The following is a 25,255-nucleotide window of genomic DNA, read 5'->3' on the forward strand; positions in this document are numbered from 1 at the left end:
AGTTAAAAAGAAGTAGGAGGAGAGACTGGAGAATATGGTATTTTGGAAGAAACTAGGTCCATGAGGTAGAATTAAATAAGTGTCAGGAACTGTAGAATGGTCAAAGAGAATGAAGAAAAAAGCATTTAGATTTGTTGATAAAGGACATCAACAATGAATTCTTAGGAAGTAGTTTCATTAAAGGATGGGAACAAAAAGAAGATAACAAGAGGTTAAAGAGCTGAGTAGATAGTGAGGAAGTGGAAACATTATGCATAGGTTACTTTTTTCAAGAAGTTAGGTATGTATAAGAAGAGATAAACTGGAAGGGGCCAGGTGGCAGAGAAGGGGTTAGGAAAGATTTGTGGCTGGGCATAGCTGAGCATGTTTGTAGGCAGATGGGAAGGAGCCTAGTATAAAGAGAAATGGATGATTCTGGAGAGACTGGGAAATGAGTTATAGAATAGAAAAGTCTTGGAGGAGGTTTGAAGTGAAGGGATCTAGATAGAAGAGAGAGTATTCTATTCTGGATCTATGGGCACTTCTCATATAGGAAAGTAGGAGAGGAAGAGAGGATTGGTGAAAATGTAGAAAGGTTTTGAAGTCTGGAGGAAGAAGTATATGTTGAAAGCCATGATTGTATCAGTAAAGTAGGAAGCTTGGTCATCTGTAGAAGGGTTGAGGAAGGCTTTGAGAGGAAAAGTTTTGAAATTGTGTAGAATGAGGTCAAAAAACATTAGTAAGTAGACTAAGTATTAGAAATTTGTAAATGTGTGAAGTATATAAAGTTTCAGTACTTTCTATGGCATCCCTAGAACAGGAGTGGATAAATCTGAATGTTTGAGTCACTCAGGGTTCAAGATTAGAAGGTCTATAATGATGAAGTGTGAGAGGAAAAAGTAAGGGATAAGACATTCCATCATGGTTGCTGAGCATAGGGTTACAACTTATATGAAGCCAGAATGGAGGAGAGGCATATGTCAAGGGACTGGAGATTAGATGAAAATGAAGATCCAATTTAGTGTGACTGAGGGACATGTAAGATTAGAGTGAATTTCAGAAATCTTCAGAATTTCAGATCTTGGGAGATAGTTGAATTTAGTGTGTGACTGCTGGGTGGTGAAAGTGGAATGTAGATAGGAGTCACTATGAAAGTTGAAGAGATTGAATTAAAGGCATCTGAGTCATCAGCATTTATATTGAATTGTTTAGGATTATGGCAGGGGAAAGGGGATAAAGTCATTTAGGATGTTGAGAGAATAACCTGAAGTTAGTAAATAGTAGATAGCAACCAGGAGAAAGATGTATTTTTTCATCCTTTTAGTGTTTGTGGACAGACCTTAACTTTTTTTGTTTCTTATGACAAAAGAATCAAATTTATATTTATGTCCACCTTTACCTATACTTAGGACCAGCCTTAAATTTATCTAGAGAAACCATGTATTCATTTAACAAATATTTATGTGCAGGACACTGTTCTCATTAAGTTCTTATGCTTGTTTTACTTTTAAAAATTCAAGTATTGAAAGCCTTTCTCTGTGTGTGTTTTAAGGTATCCTTTTATGTGCAAGACACTGTTCTCATTAAGTTTTTATGCTTGTTTTACTTTTAAAAATTCAAGTATTGAAAGCCTTTCTCTGTGTGTGTTTTAAGATATGGAAGCCCCGGAAATGTGACCAAGGAGTACTTTGAATTTTCAGAATTCTTTTTGAAAACTTATGCAGTAGGGATCCAACAGGTAAGTATAAACTTTCTACTTTTTAATTGAAGGGTATTTATTTGAGTTGTAGACTTTGATTTTGTTATCAGTTAAAAAAAATAGTGACACGTTTGCATAATGCTTTATAGTTTATAATGTCCTTTTTTCACAACAAACCTAGGAAGTAGACATTAAGAATCTGTAAATATTTGTTAAACATTTATGAAAATTAAAGTAACATCTTTTCTTTATAAGTGAGAGTTATATCTTTAATAGAAAACAGTCAGTTTTATGACTAGGCCCCTTGGGACTTCTGCCTTCAAGGAATTCTGGACTTTGGATTGAAATATGCAGGAGTTGCTTGTGATCTGAATAATTTTAAGAAAAGAGTGAGCCAAACTGGTCACTAGTTCTAACTTAACATTAATTCTTCCTTGTACTGTATACCTTGTACAAGTCTGTTTCTTTGTCTCTGAGGCGTATATCTTTTGTTATCACCTATAGTTTAGCAGTAATTGGGTTTTCTTTTATTATTTATTTTCGATGTTCTCCAATCACCACCCTATAACTTAGATTTTTTTTTCTCCCTCTCCTTCCTTTCCCCTTCCCTCCCTGAGGCAGCTCAGAATGTTATTTAGGTTATACACATACATTCCTATTAAATACATTTTCACCATAGTCATGTTATATAGAAGAATTAAAATGAATGGGTGAAATCATAAAACAAACCAAAACATAATACTAAAGAAAATGATCTGCTATATTCTGCGATTGAATTTCATAGTTCTTTCTCTGGATGTGGAAGGCATTTTGCCTTAAAAGACCATTGAGAAGTTTTTAAGTCCTTGCATTGCAATGAAGTTCTAGTTCTACCAGAAGAAATCCTCACACACTGTGGTTGTTGCTGTGTACAAAGTTCTCCTGGTTCTGCTCGTTTCACTCAGTATCAGATCATATAAGTCTTTCCAGGCCTCTCTCAAGTATTCCTGTGTCTGGCCGAACTGCCGTGGGCTGCCTGGGTCCTCTTACCTATATCAGGTCTTCGGTGGCCAGCCAGATAAATGTATGAGAGAAGAGACCTCCAGAGTCAAACAGGGGTGTAGGCTTTATTCCGGATACAAGCTACATGTCAGCATGCAGGGCTAGTGCTCCCCATGGGAGCCCCCTTCTCCCTCCTGAGGAGCAAGGAAGAAGAAGAACAACAACCCTCAGGCTTTCCTATCCCCATTTAAGCTCTCCCAGCTGCATAGTTCGCTTGTGGACACCATGCATTCTCTTAGCCCCTTAGCTAATTAACAAAAAGGTGTGCTCAGACCACGGACCAATCTCAAGGGTGGGATGCTCTCCCCAGCAAGTTTCCACTGAGAAGAGGTGGAAAACGAGATAACTCATGTCTCACTCCTCAATTCCCAGCTGTTCTCTGGGGGGCCTTGTAAGAGCTCCAAGAAGCCCTCACCTTTACCTGCCCGAGACTGTTGACGTGAGAACTGAGCTTACCTTAACATTCCTGTTTATCATTTCTTATAGCACAATAGTATTCTAGTACATTCATATACCATAATTTATTCAGCTATTCCCCTGTTGATGGGCATCCCCTTGATTTCCAGTTTTTGGCCACCACAAAGAGTGCTGCTATAAATATTTTTGTACGTGTGGGACCCTTTCCCATTTCTATGTTCTCTTGGGGATACAGTCCTAGAAGGGGTATTGCTGGGTGAAAGCATATGCACGTTTTTGTAGCCCTTTTTGCATAGTTCCAAATTGCTCTCCAGAATGGTTGGCTCAGCTCATAGCTCCACCAACAATGAATTAGTGTTCCAACTTTCCCACATCTTCTCCAACATTTATCATCTTCCTGTTCTGTCATGTTAGCCAATCTGATAGTTGTGATGTGGTATCTCAGAGTTGTTTTGAATTGCATCTCTCTAATCAATAGTAATTTAGAGCATTTTTTCATATGACTATAGATAGCTTTAATTTCTTCCTCTGAAAACTGCCTGTTCATATCCTTTGACCATTTATCAATTGGGGAATGACTTATATTCTTGTACATTTGACTCAGTTCTCTATATATTTTAGAAATGAGGCCTTTATCACAGACACTAGTTGAAAAATTCTTTCCCAGTTTTCTGCTTCCCTCCTAATCTTGGTTGCATTGGGTTTGATTATGCAAAAACTTTTTAGTTTAATGTAATCAAAATTATCCATTTTTCACTTTATAATGCTGTCTCTTGTTTAGTCAAAAATTCTTCCCTTCTCCATAAATCTGATAAATACGCTATTCCTTGTTCCACTAATTTGTTTATAGTATCAATCTTTATACCTAGATCATGTACTCATTTGGACTTTATTTTTGTGTACTGTGTCAGGCGTTGGTCTGTACTTAGTTTCCGCTACACTGTTATCCAGTTTTCTCAGCAATTTTTGTCAAACAGTGAGTTCTTACCCCAGAAGCTGGAGTCCTTGGGTTTATCAAATAGTATTTTGCTATATTCATTGAGTACTGTGTCTTGAATACCTAGCCTATTCCACAAGTCTACCCTTCTGTTTATTAGCCAGTACCAAGTGGTTTTGATAATTGCTGCTTTGTAATACAATTTCAGATCTGATAGAACTAGGCCACTTTCCCTAGCATTTCTTTTCATTAGTTCCCTTGATATTCTGGACCTTTTGTTCTTCCAGATGAACTTTGATATTATTTTTTCCAGCTCTAGAAAATAATTATCTGACAATTTGATTGGTATGACACTGAATAAGTAAATTAATTTAGGTAGAATTGTCATTTTTATTATATTGGCTCGACCTATGCATGAGTAACTGATGTTTTTCCACTTACTTAAATCTGACTTTATTTGTGCGAAAAATATCTTGTAGTTGTGTTCATATAGTCCCTGGATTTGTTTTGGCAGGTAGGCTCCTAAATGTTTTATAGGGTCTACCCTAGCTTTAAATGGGATTTCTCTTTCTATCTTTTGCTGTTGGACTTTGTTACTAATATGTAGAAATGCAGAATATTTGTGTGAGTTTGTTTTGTAACCTGTGACTTTGCCAAAGTTGTTTATTATTTCAGGTAGTTTTTTATTTGAATCTCTGAGATTCTCTAAGTATATCATCATATCATCTGCAAAGAGTTAAAACTTAGTTTCTTCTTTGCCTATTCTAATTCCTTCAATTTCTTTATCTTGTCTAATTGCTACAGCTAACATTTCTAATATCATATTGAATAAAAATGGTGATAATGGGCATCTTTGTTTCACCCCTGATCTTATTGGAAATGCATCTCACTTATCTCCATTGCATATAATGCTTGCTGAAGGTTTTAGGTAGATACTGCCTATTATTTTATGGAAAGTTCCATTTATTCCTATGCTCTCCAGCGTTTTTAATAGGAATAGGTGTTGTATTTTGTCAAAAGCTTTTTCTGCATCTATTGAGATATGCTGTTGATATGATCAATAATCATAATAGTTTTCCTAATATTGAACCAGCCCTGCATTCCTGGTATGAATCGCACCTGATCATAATGTCTCTTGATAAGTTGCTGTATTCTTTTTGCCAAAATCTTATTTAAAATTTTTGCATCTATATTCATTAGAGAAATTGGTCTATAATTTTCTTTCTCTGTTTCGGCTCTTACTGATTTAGGTATCAAAACTGTATTTGTATCATAAAAAGAATTTGGGAGGAAGGAGTCCTAATTTGAGGAAAAATCTATGCATATGTTAGATATTGTTAGTATTTTGTTTTTGATCTGCACAGAAGAAGCATATGATTGTTTTGAGGGACAGTATCTACATTTTGCTAGGGTTGGAAGCTCAATTCCATGTGGACAGTCTCGGGCGGGTAAAGGTGGGAACTTCTAAATCTTAGAGTTCTCACGAGACCCCCCAGGAAACGACTGGGAATCGAGGTGAACCGAGCTATCTCGTGTATTTCCCCCTCTTCCCGTGAGAAACGTGATGGGAGAGAGCTCTCCCCGCCCTCGAGATTGTCCCGGATCTGGGCACACTATTGTTATCTAACAGCACGGTATTCAGATGCAAACTATGCTGCTGAAGAGTTTAAGTAGGATCAGGAAAGCCTGAAAGCTCTCTTGGGTGGAGGGGCGCAGAGCGGTGAGGACAACAAGGCTCCGCTTTTCCTCTCTCCTCTCTCCCCTCCCCCTCTCTCCCCACTTACACTTCTACTTCCAATCTCTTATTGTAAGATCTTTGCCTCCTTGGGAGATCTTTCTCTTTCCCTCCTAAGGAAGAATTCCCCTGCACTTGTAACTAGACCCTGAAATAAAGCTCAACCCTTGTTCGACTCTGGAACGTCCTTTCTCTCATACGAGCATCCGGTTTGGCCAACCGAAGACCTCGGGAGGTGAGGTAAGAAGACTCGGGTAGCCCTCAGGCCTCTAGGCCTGGCAACATTCGAATTTTATTGCATTTGGTCCTAATTGGTGTCTTGGTCCTTTTTCCTCTTGTGTGTTATAATATAAAGAATTCTAAAAAGATGTGTATTCACATCCCATTTCTGACACTTAACAGTTGGATGTCTGTAGAAAAATTTCGCAATCTTTTTTTGTTTCAGTTTCCTCTTTTGTAGAAGAGGGATAAGAATACCCATAGTACATGTATTACAGGACTATCATGAAGATTATCTAAGATCATAGCTGATATATTTAGAGTTGCAAGGAATGTCAGAGACTCTCTAGTTCAGTCCTTAATGAGGAAACAGGCCCAAAGAGGTTAAATTACTTACCCAAGATCACATCAGGTTGTCAGAACCCGAATTTAAACCCAGGTCCTCTGACTTTAATTCCAGTGATGGGTTGATGGGACCTGGGTCCCTGAAAGGAAAAGACTGTGTCTTTGAAAGCAACACCATCCCTGAATTTTCCCACTCAGTCAAGTTCTGGTGTCTCACCCAGGCATCTGACCCGGCTCTGGCCACCCAGATACTCAATAGTCCTTTCACTTTGGCCCTCAACCACTTAATTCTGACCACATAATTCCTTTCACTGTGGCACCTGGGCTACCCCAGGCTAGTTACCACTCCTTAATACTATCCAGATCTTCTCACTGGTTTTTTTTTTTTTTTAAACATAAGTACCTCTCTCACACTGTCCCCCCTTGAATTCACAGAATCCCTAAGAATATCACCAGCTCCTATTGGAGTTACAATAAACTGTCCCCTGACTGAAAGAAGGCTTGAGTGGTTGAATTCTTTATAGGCATACTTGCCCTGTACTCTTACATTTCAGGGTTCCCTGCAACCCCAAAACACATCGTCAGAGTTCCCAGCACCCCAAATTGCAATGCCAGCACTACAGATATTTTATCATACTAACTCTCTGTTACATAACAATGTAAAAAAAATGCTTATTACATGTGGGAAAGGCTTTATGTACCTGAACTTTATATAGATTTAATTGCTATTATTAATAACTGTGATAGTGTAAAGGAAATTTCTAGCTGTGGGTAGAAAAACTGATAATATTGGTATCAAAGATTCAGAGAATTTGAGAGGTAATGAAAAGTGGTAATGTAGTCTCAGCTCCAATAAAGCGAAACCCGTCACTTCTTAAGGCAAACTATTCCTTTTGGAATAAGAATTTTTCCTATTTGACTGAAGTCAAATTCCTCTTCCTCTTATTGATCCTTTGTTGCCATCAGAGTTTCTGGATTAGATTTGTGGGGGTACCAGGCCAAGAAAAACTACAGTGTGGTAGCAAAAAGGACTTTTGTTGAAAGTGATAGGAGAAAAAAGGATAAGGCCTAACATAATTCTTGAAGTCTATAAGTTGAGGTTAGGTTAAATGGTTTCTGAAGTCCTTTCCAGCTTTATATCTATGGTTTTATAATCCTATTGATATCATTTCATTGTACATGGTATCTTTAAACATAATGTATTCTCTCTATCTCTTCCCATCGTGAATTTTTATTTGCTTTGTGTGATAGCTGAATTCTGACTGCTGGATTTTGGAATTATCTGTTGTCTAGTAAATTTTGTTCCATTCCCTCATTTTCATTCTATATGTATCTATATTTGTCTGTCTGTCTGTCTGTCTATCTATCTATTTATCTCTCTATCTATCTATCTATCTATCTACCTATCTACCTATCTACCTATCTATCTATCTGTCTTCACACATAATTTTTCCCTCTTTGTTTAGATGTGATTCTTTTATTGGACTTTGTTTTCTTATCCATTTTGCCATTCTATTTGATTTGATTGGACTGCTTTTACATTTAAGGTTTCATTTAACCCATTGTTGGATTTGAGTCTTCAGATTTCATTCTTTCCATTTATTTCTTTGATATTAATTTTTTTCTCCTTTCTATGTCAGCATATTTTCCCTGGAATTAGTCTTGCATGTTATAGTATTTTGATGCCCAATGATGTCCTATCCCTTTATGCTTTCCATATTTATTGCTCCAAAGTCACCCTAAGCTCAAAATCTAAGAGTTGTCCTCATCTTCTCAGTCTCTCTCACTTGCCCTCCTTCTAATCAGTTGTCAAGTTCTATCTTCTTAACACTTTTCTTCTTTCATTACCATCCTACTGATGCAGGCCCTTATTACCTCATGCCTGGACTATTGCAGTAGCCTTCTGCTTGGCTTCCTTGCCTCAAGTTCTTCCCCAGTCCATTTTCCACTCAGCTGTCCAAAAAATTTTCCTGAGGCCCAGATCCTGAAAATGTAATCTACCTTTTAAATAAAGTGCAGTGGTTCCCTATCACTTACAGGATAAAATATAAAATCCTGTTTGGCATTCACATCCCTTCATAACCTTGTGTTTTCCTGTGTTTCCAGTCTCTTGATCCTGAGTACTTTCACTGCCTATCCCCCATTCCTAAATTTCTTTCCTTCCTCATCTGTCTGTCTTCTCATGTCTTTCCTGGCTTTCTTAATAAATAGCCCATCTTCTGTAAAGAAGCCTTTTCTGATCTCCCTTAGTGCCCATGTTCTTCCTTTTAGATTATCTCCAATTTATTCTGTGTGTATCTTCTTTGTAGATTGTTGTTTGCATATTGTCTTCTTCTTTAGACTGTGCATTTCTTGCGAATAGGCACTGGTTTTGTTTTTATTTATTTATTTTGCCTTTTTATCCCCAGCACTTAGCATAGTTTCTGGCACCTAGTAAAAGTTTAATGAATGCTTGTTGAGTTGAATTAAATTGAAAGTAGCCATAGGAACCTTTCACCATTACCAGCTTTTGAGTAGAAGCTTAATAGATCTAACTAGGCAGGCTCTTTTATCTTGACCTCCCTTGGGAAGCATAAAAGTTTGGAAGGCAGTTGTGACAAAGAAAGGAGTTCAGCTGATTGATCAGGTTCTAGCAGCAGTAACTACCTGAATGAACCAAGGGTTAGATTATTTTGATGAAACACTAATGTAAACTAGTCTCATTGTTTAGACTTGAGGGTTAAAATTCAGTGAAGTAGACTTGTGAGTCATATGAACAACAGTGGAGGACTAGACATTTTCTTTGATCCCCAAAACCTTTTAAAACCTATCTGAAATAGAAATTATGCACCAAAGATATAGCAACTTCAGATGTCTTCACAGTGGACACCTAGAATTCAAAAACTAAAATAAATAAGCAAACAAAACTCTTCCCGTGAATTGCTAGTAATTAACTCTGAGATTACTCACCCTCACCTATCTCTCATGGCTGCCCTTCCCCTAAATCCAATTTAACCTCTCTTCTTGAGTTATCATATTTTCTAGAAGTCCTGGACCCAGGGTGTGCATGTGCCAAGGATGAAGCACCCCCTGAGCTGACATAATTTGTTGTTGCACCCTAAGCTAGACTCCCTGTGTGTCCTTGGGAAGCAAGACAAGCTTTGCCAGTCTATGCCACGCTGGGGTAGCATTTGTGCATCTGGAGTCCCTTGCAGATAAGCATACCTGAAAAGAATACTGCTTTTGCCATCACCTTGCTATTCCCTGTTGGGGAGTAGTCTTGTCTTTTTTCCTCATCTCTGCTACCCTGTTCCCCCTCCCATGTTGTCCCGCTTCCTTGTATCCTCTCCTCTCTTTGAAATGAAAACTTTTATAAGGACTGTGAACTTTTTGTTCTGGCTTTGATTTCCACATGCATATTCATTTCTCTTGTAACATACCTAGTTTTCATGTAAGTTTCATGAAGGTGTGATTTCCTGTTCACACCCTTCAGGAGCAAAAACTTGCTGGAGCAAAAAAAACACAAAAAACAACCATGTCAAATTAGCACCGCAAAGCTCTGAATTATTGGTGCAGGACCACCAGAAGAAATGAGACAGGACCACAGGATAGGACATCTAGGACATCCAGAGAGTGTATATATGTGTGTGTGTTAAACCTGAAGGAGACAGCATTGTTCTGATCACCCAAAAGTCATTCAATTATTGCAGATACCTAGGTTAGTGAATTCTGAATTGCTCAGTGTGGGAGGTGGCTGAGATGCTTTGACTTACATCCCCCAAAGTAGCTACCACCAGGGAAACCTTCAGAAAGTTAATGGGAAAATCAGGAAAAAATGACAAATACTAAAGATTTCAGGAAGAAGAAAACTCAAAAGACTTTGAACATAATCACATAAGTCAACAGGGAAAATATTAACAACAGAAGGAAATATGGCCTCCAGAATTCATAAATGAGCTATGTGAATAATTACTACAAAGAAGATGACAATGCTTGTTGAGACAGAGGACCCTGTTGAACGTGAAGAGATTATGGAATTACAACATACTGTTCCTGAGTGGTTCAGAAGAGAAAAGAGAATTATAAGAGCAGAATTTATGACAAAACATGATGAGCAGAATACAAAAACTGGAATCTGGGATAGAACCTCTTACCAAAGAAACAAATGAGAGAACAATAGATTGGGAATACAAATATACAGATTTAGAAGAGCAGCAAAAAACTCAACATTCACTTTAAAAGAAAATATATTTACTATGGAAGCAAAACATACTAATCTAAAAGACAGGATATGTAGAAATAACCTAAAGATTTTAAGTCTCCCCCCAAAATATGGCAGTACAAAAACCTTTAACACTACAATGTAACAAATAATAGAGGAGAGATGCTCAGAACTTCTGAGCACAGAAAATGAAATACCAGTTGAAAGAATTGACAGATTACCTTCAGAAAAAAACCAAAATCATGGCTGCACAACCAGATGTATGCTTCAAATCACTAGTAATAAGAGACATGCAACTCACATCAACCCTGAGATTTTATCTCAAACCCTGAAAATTTGCAAAAATGACAATAAAATGTAATAATCACTGTTGGAGGGAGTGTAGGATAATGTACACTATTAGCTTAGAATAAGACTTTCCTAAACTGGAATAATTTATTAAAAAAAAGTTTACTATGTCTTCCAGCAGAGGGGAGAGCTGAAAGACGATGACTCATTCCTCTTGAGTGTCTGTAATTACACTTTATATAGGATTCAAACAAAGTAACAAAGAAATAGTAGCTGATTGGCCAGCACAGAGACAATTTCCAAATAAGACCCTTGTGTTGTTTGAGATGTATGGTGGGACAAAAATTGCAGTCCTTTCATCAGTCCAGAGCTGACTGAATTTCTTCTGATTAGTATAACCTGGGTCCTGAGTTAATCTGTTCTCTTAAGCAACAGGTGTAGTTTCCCAGCCTTGAAGAGCTAGATCCAAAGAATTCAATAAGGTTTCCCCACAATTTCTTTACTTTTGGGCTTTAAGCCCAACATTCCTGTACTAGTGTAATCACAATTATAGAAACAGATAGCTAGGTTATGACTTAAAGCAACTGGAGTTTGTGGAGACATCTCCTCAATTGCTCATCTTATTAAAGGATTGATAGAATTACTTTAAGGGTTATACAGACCAGATTCATGGCAACTCATAGAGGGATCAGATTGAGAATCAGGGGCTGTAAATCAGGGTACTAAGACTGGTACCAGGAAACAATTGCCCTACTTGATATAGGAAGATTTCGCAGGCCTTGAAAGAATACACAAGTTTTACCAAACAAAAAAAACAAAGTAGCAACAACAAAAACTTCAAATTGCATGCTTTATTTAATATCATGAAAGGTGGACAAACTTAGTAATTAAGCATTCGGCCCATAAATGGCTCAATCCTGGACAACAGTTTATTTTGATTAATACAGGTATGAGTTTACCTCATTAATCTGGAATCACCCCTAAGTTAATGAGTGTAGGACCGATCAGTTTTTCTCAGTTACTCAGTCAACTAAATAGATAAAGGATTCTCTCTTGGCAGGTCACATGGTTCACCTGAAGGCCCTTGAATTTGCTATCACTAGTGTATGGTCATAGATGGGGTATCTAGTTTATTTTCTAAGTGTCATAGGGAGGTAAGAGACATATAGGAAGAGAAAGACAGGAAGAGAGAGAGAGGACAAAAAAGGTCTGTAGGAAGACTTGCCAAATTAATGGATGGTGCAACTACCCCCCCCCCCCCCCCCCCCGCCCCGCACTCCCCATCCCATCTCCCTTGCCCTCTGACCCCCCGGTCCGTGGATCAATGGAAGAATTTTGTTGATGTTTCTTATGACATAAACTTATTTGTTTGTGGGACATGTTAGTGCTCATCATGTACATTATGAGTCTTTTCCCAAATTTAATAGGTTGATACCCTCATAAGAACAACTGAGATTAGAGATTGGGTTCATTTTCAATCTGGACAGGGGAGCCATAGACAGACTCTGGGTTCATTTGTTCCTTGTCATTCATATGACACATCATCACCAAGAATGACACAGTTGATGAGGGCTGGAAGGGGGGTATGAGATCCCCACAAACACCAGGGTACCAGAGGCAGGTCTCCTGGAGACGAATTCACAGACTCAAGCGTTGTTGAGGTCAGGGTAAAGATTTACTACGCTTTTCAGTGGACAAAAGTTCTTACGGAACATGGCAGCCTTAAAGGGGTACAGGGAAAGTTTATATAGGATATTCTATAGTGAAACATGTGCCAAATATGCTAACTAGGTGTTTTTGGGTAGGATTAGGGAGTGGTTAAGGGGTGGTCTTTTTCAATATAGTCCCAGTTGACTCTATGGACCTGATTTACCTGAAGCAGACTGGTCATAGGAATTGGGTAGGGGTAAGGACATTGTGGAGAAGGGATATAAATCCAGTCTGTTGTTGTTGTTCATTTCTTCAGTCTTATCCCATGTGTGACCCCATGGGCCATGGTATGCCAACCTCTTGTATCCTCCACTGTCTCCTGAATTTTGTCGAAACTCATATTTGTTGTTTCCATGATACTCTCTATCCAGCCTCTGCTGTCCCATTCTCCTTTTGCCTTCAGTCTTTCCCAGCATCAGGATCTCTTCTAGTGAATCCCATCTTCTCATTATGTGACCAGAGTATTTGAGCTTCAGCTTAAGTATCTTTCCTTCCAGTGAGTGGTCTGACTTGATCTCCTCAGTGAGTATTGGTTGACTTGATCTCCATTTTGTCGGACAGACTCTCAACAATCTTTTCTAGCACTGCAGTTTGAAAGCATTGATTCAGTGGTGATCTGCTTTCCTTTATAGTCCCACTCTCACAGCCATACATTACTATTAGAAAAACCATGTCTTTGACTATACAGACCTTTGTTGGTAAGTTTGTGTCTCTGCTTTTTAGTATGCTGTCCATATTTGCCATAGCTTTCCTTCCAAGGAGGAAGGGAAATTAATTTCATGGCCGGTATTGCCATCTGCAGTGACCTTTGAGGCCAAGAATATAAAATCTGACACTGCTTCTTCCATTTTTTTCTCCCTCTGTTTCAAAATTTAACTTCCTCCCTTGTTGACCTCCACTGGAGAAATGGCTTTAGGGGAAATTTATTTTTATGGAGCCAGTTATTCAGAACTTCCAGTTTTATCCACCTAAAAAGTGATAAAAGGGCTGCAATTGATTGAACCTATTTTGTAAGAGTAAATCATCTGTAAGCTCTCTACTTTGATGAAACTTGTAGTTGATAGATACTTTAAATTGTCACTATTACATCATAAACTCTGCTATTTGTTCTCATCATTCATTGACTGGCTTTTTAAGTTTCTCCTTGAACTGTACAAGCTCCTACTTTCTTAATCCCCTCTAGATGAAGTCTCTCCCTGAAAAGTAGTGGCCTGGGTTGTAATAGAAGCAACAGTGATTAAGAGGGCAAATTGGAGCTTTCTCAACATCTGCTATACTCTACCTGTCATCCTTGCTCTTTTTTTTCTCCCTATAAGTTCCAGTCTTGGCAGCATTTCAATGCATTTTTAATACATTCATCTGACAAACTTTTGGGTTAGAGAGCGTAATAATACTTTTTATTAGAAACCTATTAATCTTATTCCATTAATTTTGCCTTTTTCACTTGTGTAATTATTAGATCTATTAATTACATTTACACTTTCAAGACATAAGTCTTTAATGGTCAAAAGTTCATTTACCCTCTCCCTCTAATATAGTAAAAAAATAAAAATCTGTTGTTACTCTTCTTGGGTTGGCAATGCTGCTTTTCCAAAGCTTATCACTAAGAGCAGTAGAATACTTGGTTCTGCCCTATGTTTAGTTTCCCTGTCAAGCTCCTCAAGTGTCTAACTTACCATTTCTATAGGTTGAACAGGAGCTTTCCAGTTATTCTACTAGTTTCCCATAATTCTTTGACAATACTTCAGCTTGGAAAATCAGGGTACTATGTCTGGTTATCTACTCACCCAAGACTTCCTTTTTTCCACAGCACTTCACCCCTCCTCCTCCCCCAAAAATTTAATATTAAAGCCAACTATTTTGGGCCAGGATTTACCTAAGCCAAAATGGTGATTCAGACTCAGGACATAAAATGTACTGAGATAATTGTAGTCAGTAACATTCAACAAAAACAACTTTACACTTCACAAGAAATTAAAATAATACAATTTCTAATTAAAAAGGATATGGAATAAGTCTACCCTTTGCCTCTATAGTAGTCGTGTTAACTTGTGTCAGTTCAATAAAGTATTCCCTCTCCACAGACTTTACAGTTAGAAAGAAAGCAAACAACCTTTCTGTCCCCTTAAAAGATCACCCCAATATACATACTTCTACATTTCAATATGAGAGAGAAATGTGGGCGTGAAAAGGAAAAGAGGAGGAAGCTCAGTGTTAGGCAGAGGCTGGATGAATTCCTCCCTTTGTGTTTTTTTCTTCTCAGCAAAGGCGCCCCCCCCCCCCCCCCCCCCAGTGCTTCACTCACCAGTGGCACAGAATAAGAATAGCTTCTACCACCTACATATACTACTTGGCTGAACAAGTTTTACATAGAATTTTGCTGGCTGGATTCAGAAAACAGCATTCCTGTAACTGGAAAGCAGAGCTTTATTCTGCCATTTTTTCCCATATAAAATCATCTGCCACTTTACTCTCCTATATCCTTCAACTAGTTGGAGATGTTATCATTCCCCTTCCTTGACTTCTTCTTGACTGGTTCCTCCTTCAGTTCCTCATGACATAGACATGGATTCAAGGCATTAGTTGCCCTTCTCTGAATTCTCTGTAGCTCATCAATTATCCATTAGCATTACTGATGACACCCAGAATTGAACATGGTTATTTGAATGTAGTCAGACTAGGGCAGAATACTGATGTACTATCTACTATAGAGCGTGTAGTACTTTGACTCTTCTCACTGTCTCTCACCTCTACACCCTTCAATATCCAATTTGTTGTCAAGGCCTCTTGATTTCACCTTTGCAGTATTTCTTGAATATGTCCCTTTCTTTCTTCTGATACTACTTCCACCCAAGTGAAGGTACTATCAACTCACTTCTGAGCTAATGCAGTAGCGTGATGGTTGGTATCTGTGCCACAATTCTCTCCCCAGTCCTGTCCATTCTCTAATCAGCCACCAAAGTGATTGCCCAAACATGTCACCCCCTACTCAGTAAACTTCAGTGGTTCCCCATTTCCTCAGGATCAAATACACAATCCCTTTTGATGTTAGAGTCCTTTATAACCTGGTGCCCTTCCCACTTTTCCAGTCTAATTATATCCCTTCATGTACATTGCAACACAGTAACACTGTCCTCATTCCTATTCCACTAATAGCACTACTTTTTCTTATTATTAATTTAAATAATAATTATTAATAATAATTCTGTCTCTTGGCCCTGAACATTTTCTCTGGTTGTCCCCTATCCCTGGAATGCCCTTCTTCCTTATCTGCCGGTCCTAGGAGAAAGGTTTCCTCCTGACTACTTCTTTGAAGTTCTAGCTAAAATTTTACTTTCTATAGGAAATCTTTCCCTCTGTTAATTATCTCCTGTTGTCCTGTGTATAATTTGTTTGTACATACCTGCATGTTTTTTCTTCTGCATTAGATTGTGAACTCCTCGAAGAAAGGGATTATCTTTTACCTTTCTTTGTATCCCCAAAACAACCTGGTGCCTGTTACATGGTAGGCATTTGATAGATGGTTATTTTGTGACTGTTGCCTTTTTATTCCTCTGTTAATGCAACTTAAGGTTGTATTAGTTTTTGGGCCACAACATTACCCTGCTGACTTATATTTAGCTTCTGCTCTACTAAAACCCTCATAACCTTTTCATATAAACTAGTTTACATTTTGTATTTGTGATGTTAACTTTTTTTAACCTAATTGTAAGAATACATTTATTCTGCTGACTTTCGTCTTCTTAGATTCAGACCTTTGCTCTAGCTTTTCAAGATCTTTTTGGATCCTAACTTTGTCTTCTAGCTCTGCATCATCTGCAAATTTAGTGAATATACTATCATTGTTAAATAGCACAGGGTCAAGCCTAGATTATGAAAGGTACTCCACTGGAGGCCTTCTGCCGCGCTGACATTAATACATTGATCAATGCTCTTTCAGTCCAGGCGTTCAACCAGTTCTAAATCTGTCTAATTTTATTATTGACTGATCTGCCTCTCTCATCTTTTCCCACAAGAATAGTATGATACGTTTTGTCAAATGTTTTGTTAAGATTTGGGCAAACTATATCTACAACATTTCTCTCATTTTAGTAATACTCAGAAAAGGAAATGAGGTTAGTGTGGTATATAACCTGTCTTTGTTTATTTCATTTTTTTTCTTCTGAACTTAACAAAGACTAAATGAAAAGCACATTTCCATAGACAAAATAGAAAGGAAAAAGAGGAATGTATATGAAATGATGAATATCCATTACATGTAGTTTGCTTTTCCTTTCAAAAAGGGACCTGTGATTTAATTGATGTGGGGAACTTTTGGGAGAGGAAAACCCCTTCAGTAATTCAGACTGGCATCTTCTCTGCAATTTAAAGTGTTGCCTTTAGCACTAGTAAATTAAGTGATTTATCTAAAGTCACACAGCCCATATATGTCAGAGATGGCACTTGACCCAGTTCTTCCTGGCTTTCAGTAGTATTATTGCTGCCTTTCTTTCTTGTTAAATGTATAATAAATTCAACATGTAACTTTCAGAGCAGTCTTGTTTATGTTTCCTTTTATCCTTCCTTTTCTGTGCTACAGTGATCTTTATTATTATTATTTTTTACAATACTAGGTCTATCATTTCTTCTCCCTCCTTCCTAATTGGAAAAAGGAAGGAAGGAAGAAAGGAAGGAGGGAAGAAAGGAAAACAAAGGCAATAACTATTGTAATGTAGATATATTTTCAAACTACTCAAATTCCCATAATGGACATGTTTGAAAATGTGTGCATAACCTGCTCTTGATGAATCAGTGTTGGCTCTTTATTAACAGTGCTTCCTTTTAAAGATATTTATAGTCTCTTTAATGACCATTTTAGTGTTTTCGCAGGCCTATAAATCATTTTTGCTGCCCTATAGTTTGCAGAATTTTTTTCTTCTTCCTTTCTTGAAAATTCATGCTTCTTCAGGCCTGTGGTAATTTTCCTATTTTCCAGTCTTTCATATATCTTTACAATGGCTCAGTTTGTTACATTGTTACATTTATTACATTGTCACATTTGTTAGTTCTTTTAGAACCCAAAGATATAATTCCTGTGGACCCTAGTAACTTGAATTCATAAAGACAATTTGGTACCTTCTTACTGTCTTATTTATTTTGCCTTTATACTTTTTTGTATTTTCTTTTTCAAACATACTCTCTTTTGCAGAAAAAACAGAAACAAAATAAAATTAAGTAGCTCTGTCTTCTCTCTGTTGTTAGTAATTACTCTTTCCCCGTCTTTGATACCCCTCTTATCCCAGTGTTGCTTGAAAAAAATGCCTTTTTTATCCTCATCTCAGTTTATTTTGTTTGTTACTAATTGGATCAAGTTGAATAATTTGGAACTCTTTGTCTTATGACAGAAACATTTTCTTTTGTGAAAATTGATTCTTATTCATCCATCCAAAGAGAATGCTTTCTAAAAGACAATTTCTGCCATAGATCGGGAAAACTGCACAGACCATCTTCCTATGATGTTAATTTGTACATACAACATAGGATTTCATTATGAGCAATACCATTAGTGACATTCTTTTATAGAAAGTCAGCATGGATTTTGGAGATCTGGATCATGAAATGTGTTCCCTGCTGTTTCAAACTGTAGCACTGTTAGCTTGACAAATTGGATCCCTGTTTGAACTTTATTATAATGGAATTTTACCAGTCTCACTTCTATATGTTTATTTTTCTTATAACTCTAAATATTTTAATGTCAGTGTTTCTGACACTATAAGTTAATTCTTATCTTGGTTCTCTAATTTGTATATTTACAAAATTTCAAATAAATGCCCATTAAAGCATCATAGTCCTCTCATCTGCATAAACTCAGTAGATTGGAAAGAACTGTATTTTCTTATTTATTTATTCATGTATTTGTTCATTTATTTATTAATTTATTTTAAGTTTTCTACATTCATTTCCACAAAATTTTGAGTTCCAAATTTTCTCCCCATTTCTCCTCTCCCCCCACCTCAAAACACCTTGCATTCTGATTGCCCTTTCTACCTATGTGCCCTCCTTTCTAACACCCCTCCCTTCCCTTATCCCCATCTTCTCTTGTCGTGTAGGGCAAGATGTTTCTATACCCCATTACCTGTATTTCTTATTTTCCAGTTGTATGCAAAAACAATTCTCAACGTTTGTTCCTAAAACTTTGAGTTCCAACTTCTCTTCCTTCCTCTCTCCCCACCCATCCCCACTGAGAAGGCAGGCAATTCAATATAGGCTATATATGTGTAGTTTTGCAAATGATTTCCATAGTAGTCATGTTGTGTAAGACTAACCATATTTCCCTCCATCCTATTCTGCTTCCCATTCTCTCTTTTGACCTTGTCCCTCCCCAAGAGTGTTTACTTGTAATTGCTCCCTCCTCCCATTTGCCCTCCCTTCCGTCATCTCCCCCACCCAACTTATCCCCTTCTCTCTTACTTTCCTGTAGTGTAAGATAGATTTTCATACCAAATTGAGTGTGCATGTTATTCCTTCCTTGAGCCAAATGTGATGAGAGTAAGCTTCGCTTTTTCCCTCTCACCTCCTCTCTTTTCCCCTCCTTTGGAAATGCTCTTTCTTGCCTGTTTTATGAGAGATAATTTGCCCCATTCCATTTCTCCCTTTCTCCTCCCAATATATTCCTCTGTCACCCCTTAATTTTATTTTTTTAGGTATGATCTCTTCTTATTCAACTCACCCTGTGCTCTCTGTCTCTCTTTCTGTGTGTGTGTGTATGTGTATGTATAATCCCTCCAACTACCAATACTGAGAAAAGTTTCAAGAGTTACAAATATTATCTTTCCATGTAAGAATATAAGCAGTTCAACTTTAGTAAGTCCCTTGTGATTTCTCTTTCCTGTTTACCTTTTCATGCTTCTCTTGAATCTTGTGTTTGAAAGTCAAATTTTCTTTTCACTTCTGGTCTTTTCATCATGAATGCTTGAAAGTCCTCATTTCACTGAATGACCAGTTTTCCCCCTGAAGTTTTTATACTCAGTTTTGCTGGGTAGGTGATTCTTGGTTTTAATCCCAGTTCCTTTGACTTCTGGAATATCCTATTCCAAGCCCTTTGATCCGTTAGTGTAGAAGCTGCTATATCTTGTGTTATCCTGATTGTATTTCCACAATACTTGAATTGTTTCTTTCTAGCTGCTTGCAATATTTTTTCCTTGACCTGGAACTCTGAAATTTGGCCACAGTATTCCTAGGAGTTTCTCTTTTCAAATCTCTTTCAGGAGATGATTGGTGGATTCTTTCAATATTTATTTTGCCTTCTGGTTCTAGGATATCAGGACAGTGTTCCTTGATAATTTCATGAAAGATGATGTCTAGGCTCTTTTTTTGATCATGGCTTTCAGGTAGTCCCATAATTTAAAAATTGTCTTTCCTGGATCTATTTTCTAGGTCAGAATGGGAGAGAATACTTGTTCACCCAGAAAGTAACCTTCTGTAGTCTTATTTTTTTTCCCCTTTTTTGAGCATTTTCCCAACCAGTTACTTGACTTTTGAGTCCTTTGTCAAGAGTAGGGTATACTCTGGGGACTTGTAAGTTCTCAGTTCCTCCAAGGTGGCACAATCAAGGGAGAGGAGTTTACTCCTCAAGGGCCTCCAGCTGTGCCACACCCCAGGACAGTGCTCAGGGCTGAGACTCAGATCAGCTGCTTAATTCCCCCAGGGACTTTAAGCTGAGCCTCTCCAACAGTGGACCCTGGCTGCTACTGGGTCCACCACAGCCACCTGCCCACTGCTGTTGCTGCTGCTCCCGTTGCCACCTGTGGCCAGGGCTAGTGGAAGACCCTGCTTTCTTCTTTCTCTGGTTGAAAAAGCCCTCTCTTTGACCTTTTGGCACCTATGGGTTAGTGGATCTGCAAACTCCTGCTGCCACCAGGGATTCTGTCCCTGAAACCTACTCTCATCCTGCTCCTCCCGGTGCTGCGGGGCCAAGGCTGGGCTCAGCTCCGTTCCGTGTTCAGTGCGACAGACCCTTCCCTTCAGCCCTCCAGGTTACCCTGGGCTGGAAATCTCCACTCCATTGTTCTGTGGCTTCTATTGCTCTAGAATTTGTTGAGAGTCTTTCTTTACTGGTATTTTATGGGCTGTGGGCAGAGAGCTAGAGTATATGTGTCTTTTTACTCTGACATCTTGACTCCACCTCCCACTGGTTTTTATTTTCAAAAATATACTTTTATTAGTACATTTATTTTTAACCTAGTCTTGCAGTGGAACAGGCCTGGGTCTTGAAATTGACTGTCTCACTGAGAGATTTTGTAAACCTAGAGTTTAAGATATGAATTAAATTCCTTCCTTGATTCATAAATCAGTTTGATTATAAATCAAACTGTGCCCCTTCATCTCTTTACTTGGATTGGTCAGCCAGGTCCTTAGAATCCCCATTTTAAGGAAAGTGCCCAAGCCAGCTGCTTTTACCCATTAATTCCTCTGTGGACTCCCCTCTTCTCCCCCTTGACTTTTTCTTTCCCATCTTAACTTCAGTTTCCTTTTAGGTGTTTTTTTCTCTTTTTAGATTGAAAGCTCCTCAAAGGCAGACACTGTCTTTTTGTTTTCTTTCTTTTTTTCGTCTTGTATTTGTTTCTGAATCCTTAGCACAGTGCCTTATACATAGTAACCCTTAAGAAATGTTGTTTGATTTGACTTGACACCTATTAATACCTATTTACATACTACATTTATGTTAAAGGTACATTATTTTATTTAACCAATTCAATAATAATTTGTTGTATGTAATAGAAGTAGCATTCTACTTCTAAGAGTTAGAAAACTTGAATACATTCTGCATTCTCTGATCTGAGGCTGAATTGGATATCACTCGTCATCTATAAATTGAAGGAGTTTGTATAGCTTGTCTCTGAAGTTGCATCTACCTCTAAAATTCTGTGACTGTAGTCTGTTTATAATACTTTTTTTCTTTCCTAAAAACTTTTCTTAGGTACTTTTAAAAATTTTAAACCAGTATAGACAGAAAGAATATGTAGCTCCACGTGTTCTTCAGCAAACACTGAACTATCTTAACCAAGGGGTAATTCATTCTATAACCTGGAAACAGATGAAGCCACATATACAGGTCAGTGTCAACCTAAAATTCTTTGAAATTTGTTTTCTGCTTAAGTTAGAACTTCCAGGCAAGATAATATTAGGTACGATTTGTGGGGATTTTTTAATATCCTTAAGTGCATAATGGTGCCAAAAGAAATGGGATAGTTTGATGTGATTGGGAGGAAAATTGAGACCGTTAGTGGTATTATAGCAAGAGGGCTGGAGCAAGGGTGACAAGATCTTTGTTTTAGTTTCAGATTTTGCCATCTGAATGATTTTGAACAAATTACTTAACTCTTCTGAATTTTGATTTCAACATGGGCCAAGTGATACTGTCTTTCTAGTCTACTGGGTTGTTAAGAGGATCAGATGTGGTATATCATGAAAGCACTTTGGACTCTGTGAAAAAAATGTACTAGCTATTTATATAATAGTGAAGTTTCGTAGAGGTTGCTGTGATATTTGGTATTTTGTTTGCAAGTTCTTTCCCCTTTTAGACTGTGATTCTGTACTTCCACTTGCAAATTTCTGATTGTAATGTTTGGTGTTCATCTTAATGCTAGTATTTAAAGTTGTGACTTTTATGTGCGAAAAAGCAGATTCTGAACAAATCCTCATTTTTATACAAATAATTTGAGTAATTGAAGAGATTTTAGGAACTTAGTTAATAAATGAATTTTTTTCTTGCTTTGAAACAATGGACAAGTCCATTCTGAGTCTTCCATATGATAACCATAAAAATGGTTTCTTAAGTGTTTGAGGAAAATTAATTGTTTTTGCTATGCTTTTTGTGATGAAAATCACATCTGCATAGCTGTAGTTATGACATTAATGTTTTAAAATTTTTTTTACGTTATACTGTATTCTGTCATCCTATAAATTCGCTCACTTGTTCTGCTGAAGGAATATTTTCGTGCAAGAGAGAGAAATGATATTTTTAATTTTTTAATACCCTTTTTGCCTCTCATAATGAAGATATTAATTTTTAGTACTTAATTGCAAAGTTGAGGTGATATGTTGCCTCAAATTTGACTCAAATTATAAAAAAAAATTCTTTGATACCCTATAGAAGTGTATTTTATGAGGCTTTGGTGTAGGACTTCGGACTCTTTGGCCTTTGGAATCAAAGATCTGGAGCTTTCAGGGATCTCAGAAATCATCTAGTCCACTCTGTTATTTTTAAATATAGAAACTGAGGCCAAGGAAGCTTAAGTAACTTTCTCAAGATGACACAGGGAGCAAATGTCAGAGGTGGGATTTGAACACAGGTCCCCTGTCTTGAAGCCAATGATGTCTTGGTTTAATTTAATATTTTATATCTCTCTTTAAAGTCTTTTTACTTTTGTGCCATTTTTTTAAGCCTTTTTTTCTTTGTTCAGTGAATCAATAGCTCTTTATAAATCCCGTTTCTTCTTTTAGTGAATACAGATGTCTTTTTTTTTTCAATAGAATCATTGTGGAGTAAAATGTTAAAATGATAATGATACAATGATACTGCCAAAATGTAGACAAGCCTACATTCTTTTTTTTTTTTTTTTTTTTTTTGGGTTTCCTTGCTCTTAGAATATATGTGAAGATGTGATTTTCACTGTGATGTGTTATAAAGATGAGGATGAAGAGCTATGGCAAGAGGATCCATATGAATATATACGAATGAAGTTTGGTAATTGAGATGGTTTTGTTTCTCATCTATTACTCTTTTAGAAATTCTTTAGTTATTATTAAAATTATTTAAATTAAGAGATCTCTTTAGCTATACACATAAAATTGCATTATGTAGAATTCATATTATATATTTTATTGCTAAACTTATTCATATGGCAGTGGGCACTTATCTTAGACTTGGAAACTTTGTAGTGAGAACTTTTTTGTACTGCCTTGCTTATAACTTTTGCATCCGTACATAGGATAGTTTCTTCTTAATTGAATGATTCTTTGGAATATTGCTGTTGGCTCCAGTTGTTTTAGAGAGGTGTCAGAGGTTTCTTTTGGTCTATCCCACCCTGACTAGCTCTGAATCTTTCTTTTTTTAAGTTTAATATTTTATCTCTCCTCCTGCGCCCACAATCACATGTAAAAATAACTTTTAACATTCATTTTAAACAATTTTGAGTTCCAAGTTCTCTGTCTCACTCCCTGCCTCCCTCTATCCCCCAGCAATGAGAAAGCAAGCAATTTGATATGTTATACTTGTGCAGTAATGCAAAACCTATTTCTAGGTTAGTCATGTTGTGAAAGAAAATACAGACCAAAAAACCCCAACGAAAATAAAGTAAAAAAAAAGTATGCTTCAATCTGCATTCCAACTGCATTATTTTTTTCTTGGCTAGTATTTTTCATCATAAGTTCTTTAGAATTATCTTGGATCTTATATTGCTGAAAATAGCTAAGTCATTCACAGTTGATCATTATATAATATTGCTGTTGCTAAATACAGTGTTTATCTGGTTTTGCTCATTTCACTTTGCATCGGTTCTTATAAGTCTCTCCAGGTTTTTCTGAAATCATCCTTCTTGTCATTTCTTATGGCATAGTAGTATTCCATCACAATCATATACAACAACTTGTTCAGCCATTCCCCATTTGATGTCCATCCCCTCAATTTCCAATTCTTTGCCACCGTTAAAAGAGTAGCTCAGAATCTTAACAAGACTTTGTATTACTTGGAACTTTTTCTTATAACGAGTTGCCTACAAATATTTTTTTGGGCCTAGTTGGCTCAAGAGCAGACTCCCACAATATCTACTAGTTATTTTATATTCGATCAATAAACTCTGCTTTTTCACAAGGTATACTAATGATAATCTTTTGCAGATCTTTAAGGTAGTTTCCTTACCAATTCACATTTATGCTAAATTGTTAGGTTTTTTTAAAAAAACTTTTTACTACTTTTTTTAAAGCATGTGAAGACATTCTTTTAAAGATGTCTATATAATTCTGTAGGACTTATGATGAAAAATGCTGTCCCTCTCCAGAGAAAGAACTGATGGAGTCTGAATGCAGATTGAAGCTTATTTTTTGTTATTAATTAATTAATCAATTAATTTTCAGGTTTTAGCATTCACTTCCACAAGATTTTGAGTTTCATATTTTCTCTCCATCTCTCCCTTCCCCCACCCCAAGATGTCATTCACTCAATCTGCCCTCCCTTCTATCACCCCTCGCCCCCATCTGTTTTCTTATCACCTTCCTGAAATATTACCTGTTGGACTACCTGAAAGCCATGATCAAAAAAGGAACCTAAACATCATCTTTCAAAAAATTATCAAGGAAAAATCTCTGTTATTATTAGCTTCCTTTTAAAAAAAGAAAATAAATAAATAATACCAGTGTCTGACTTTCAAAACTGTTTTGCGTTTTTGTAATTTTTTTTGACCCTCCTTTTTTCACTTTTGTACGTTAGAAAAATGCTTCAAAGATCCTTTTTGCTAATTTATCCTTAGCCCTCCTATTTCTCTCCCATCCACCCCTAAATTGGGTAAAAGTCTTCCTCCAAAACAGTTTTTCAGTTATCCTTTAGACATTTCCTTAAACTGTTGTTCATGTAGTTCTGTCAAAGTACATCACAACCTCTTTTCTCCCATGGAACTTAATTGTTAAAGACTTTTTCTTTCCTAT

The 25,255-nt window shown here is 37.0% G+C and overlaps 1 protein-coding gene across 4 annotated transcripts in view; it reads left to right on the plus strand.

Moving 5' to 3' along the window:
• The window catches only part of IPO8 (importin 8), a 179,114-nt gene that overhangs the window by 89,691 nt on the left and 64,168 nt on the right, over positions 1-25,255 (plus strand). For all 4 annotated transcript variants that reach the window (XR_011977119.1, XM_072654411.1, XM_072654412.1 and 1 more), the window contains exons 8-10: positions 1,633-1,717; positions 21,531-21,665; positions 23,201-23,300. Coding sequence is in view for 3 of the 4 variants with exons in the window: in XM_072654411.1 (XP_072510512.1) it covers positions 1,633-1,717; positions 21,531-21,665; positions 23,201-23,300 (320 nt within the window). In the remaining variant the exon portion in view is untranslated. The remainder of the gene's footprint in view (positions 1-1,632; positions 1,718-21,530; positions 21,666-23,200; positions 23,301-25,255) is intronic.

This window comes from Notamacropus eugenii, chromosome 3 (genome assembly GCF_028372415.1).
Source record: "Notamacropus eugenii isolate mMacEug1 chromosome 3, mMacEug1.pri_v2, whole genome shotgun sequence".
NCBI classification, from domain to species: Eukaryota; Metazoa; Chordata; class Mammalia; order Diprotodontia; family Macropodidae; genus Notamacropus; species Notamacropus eugenii.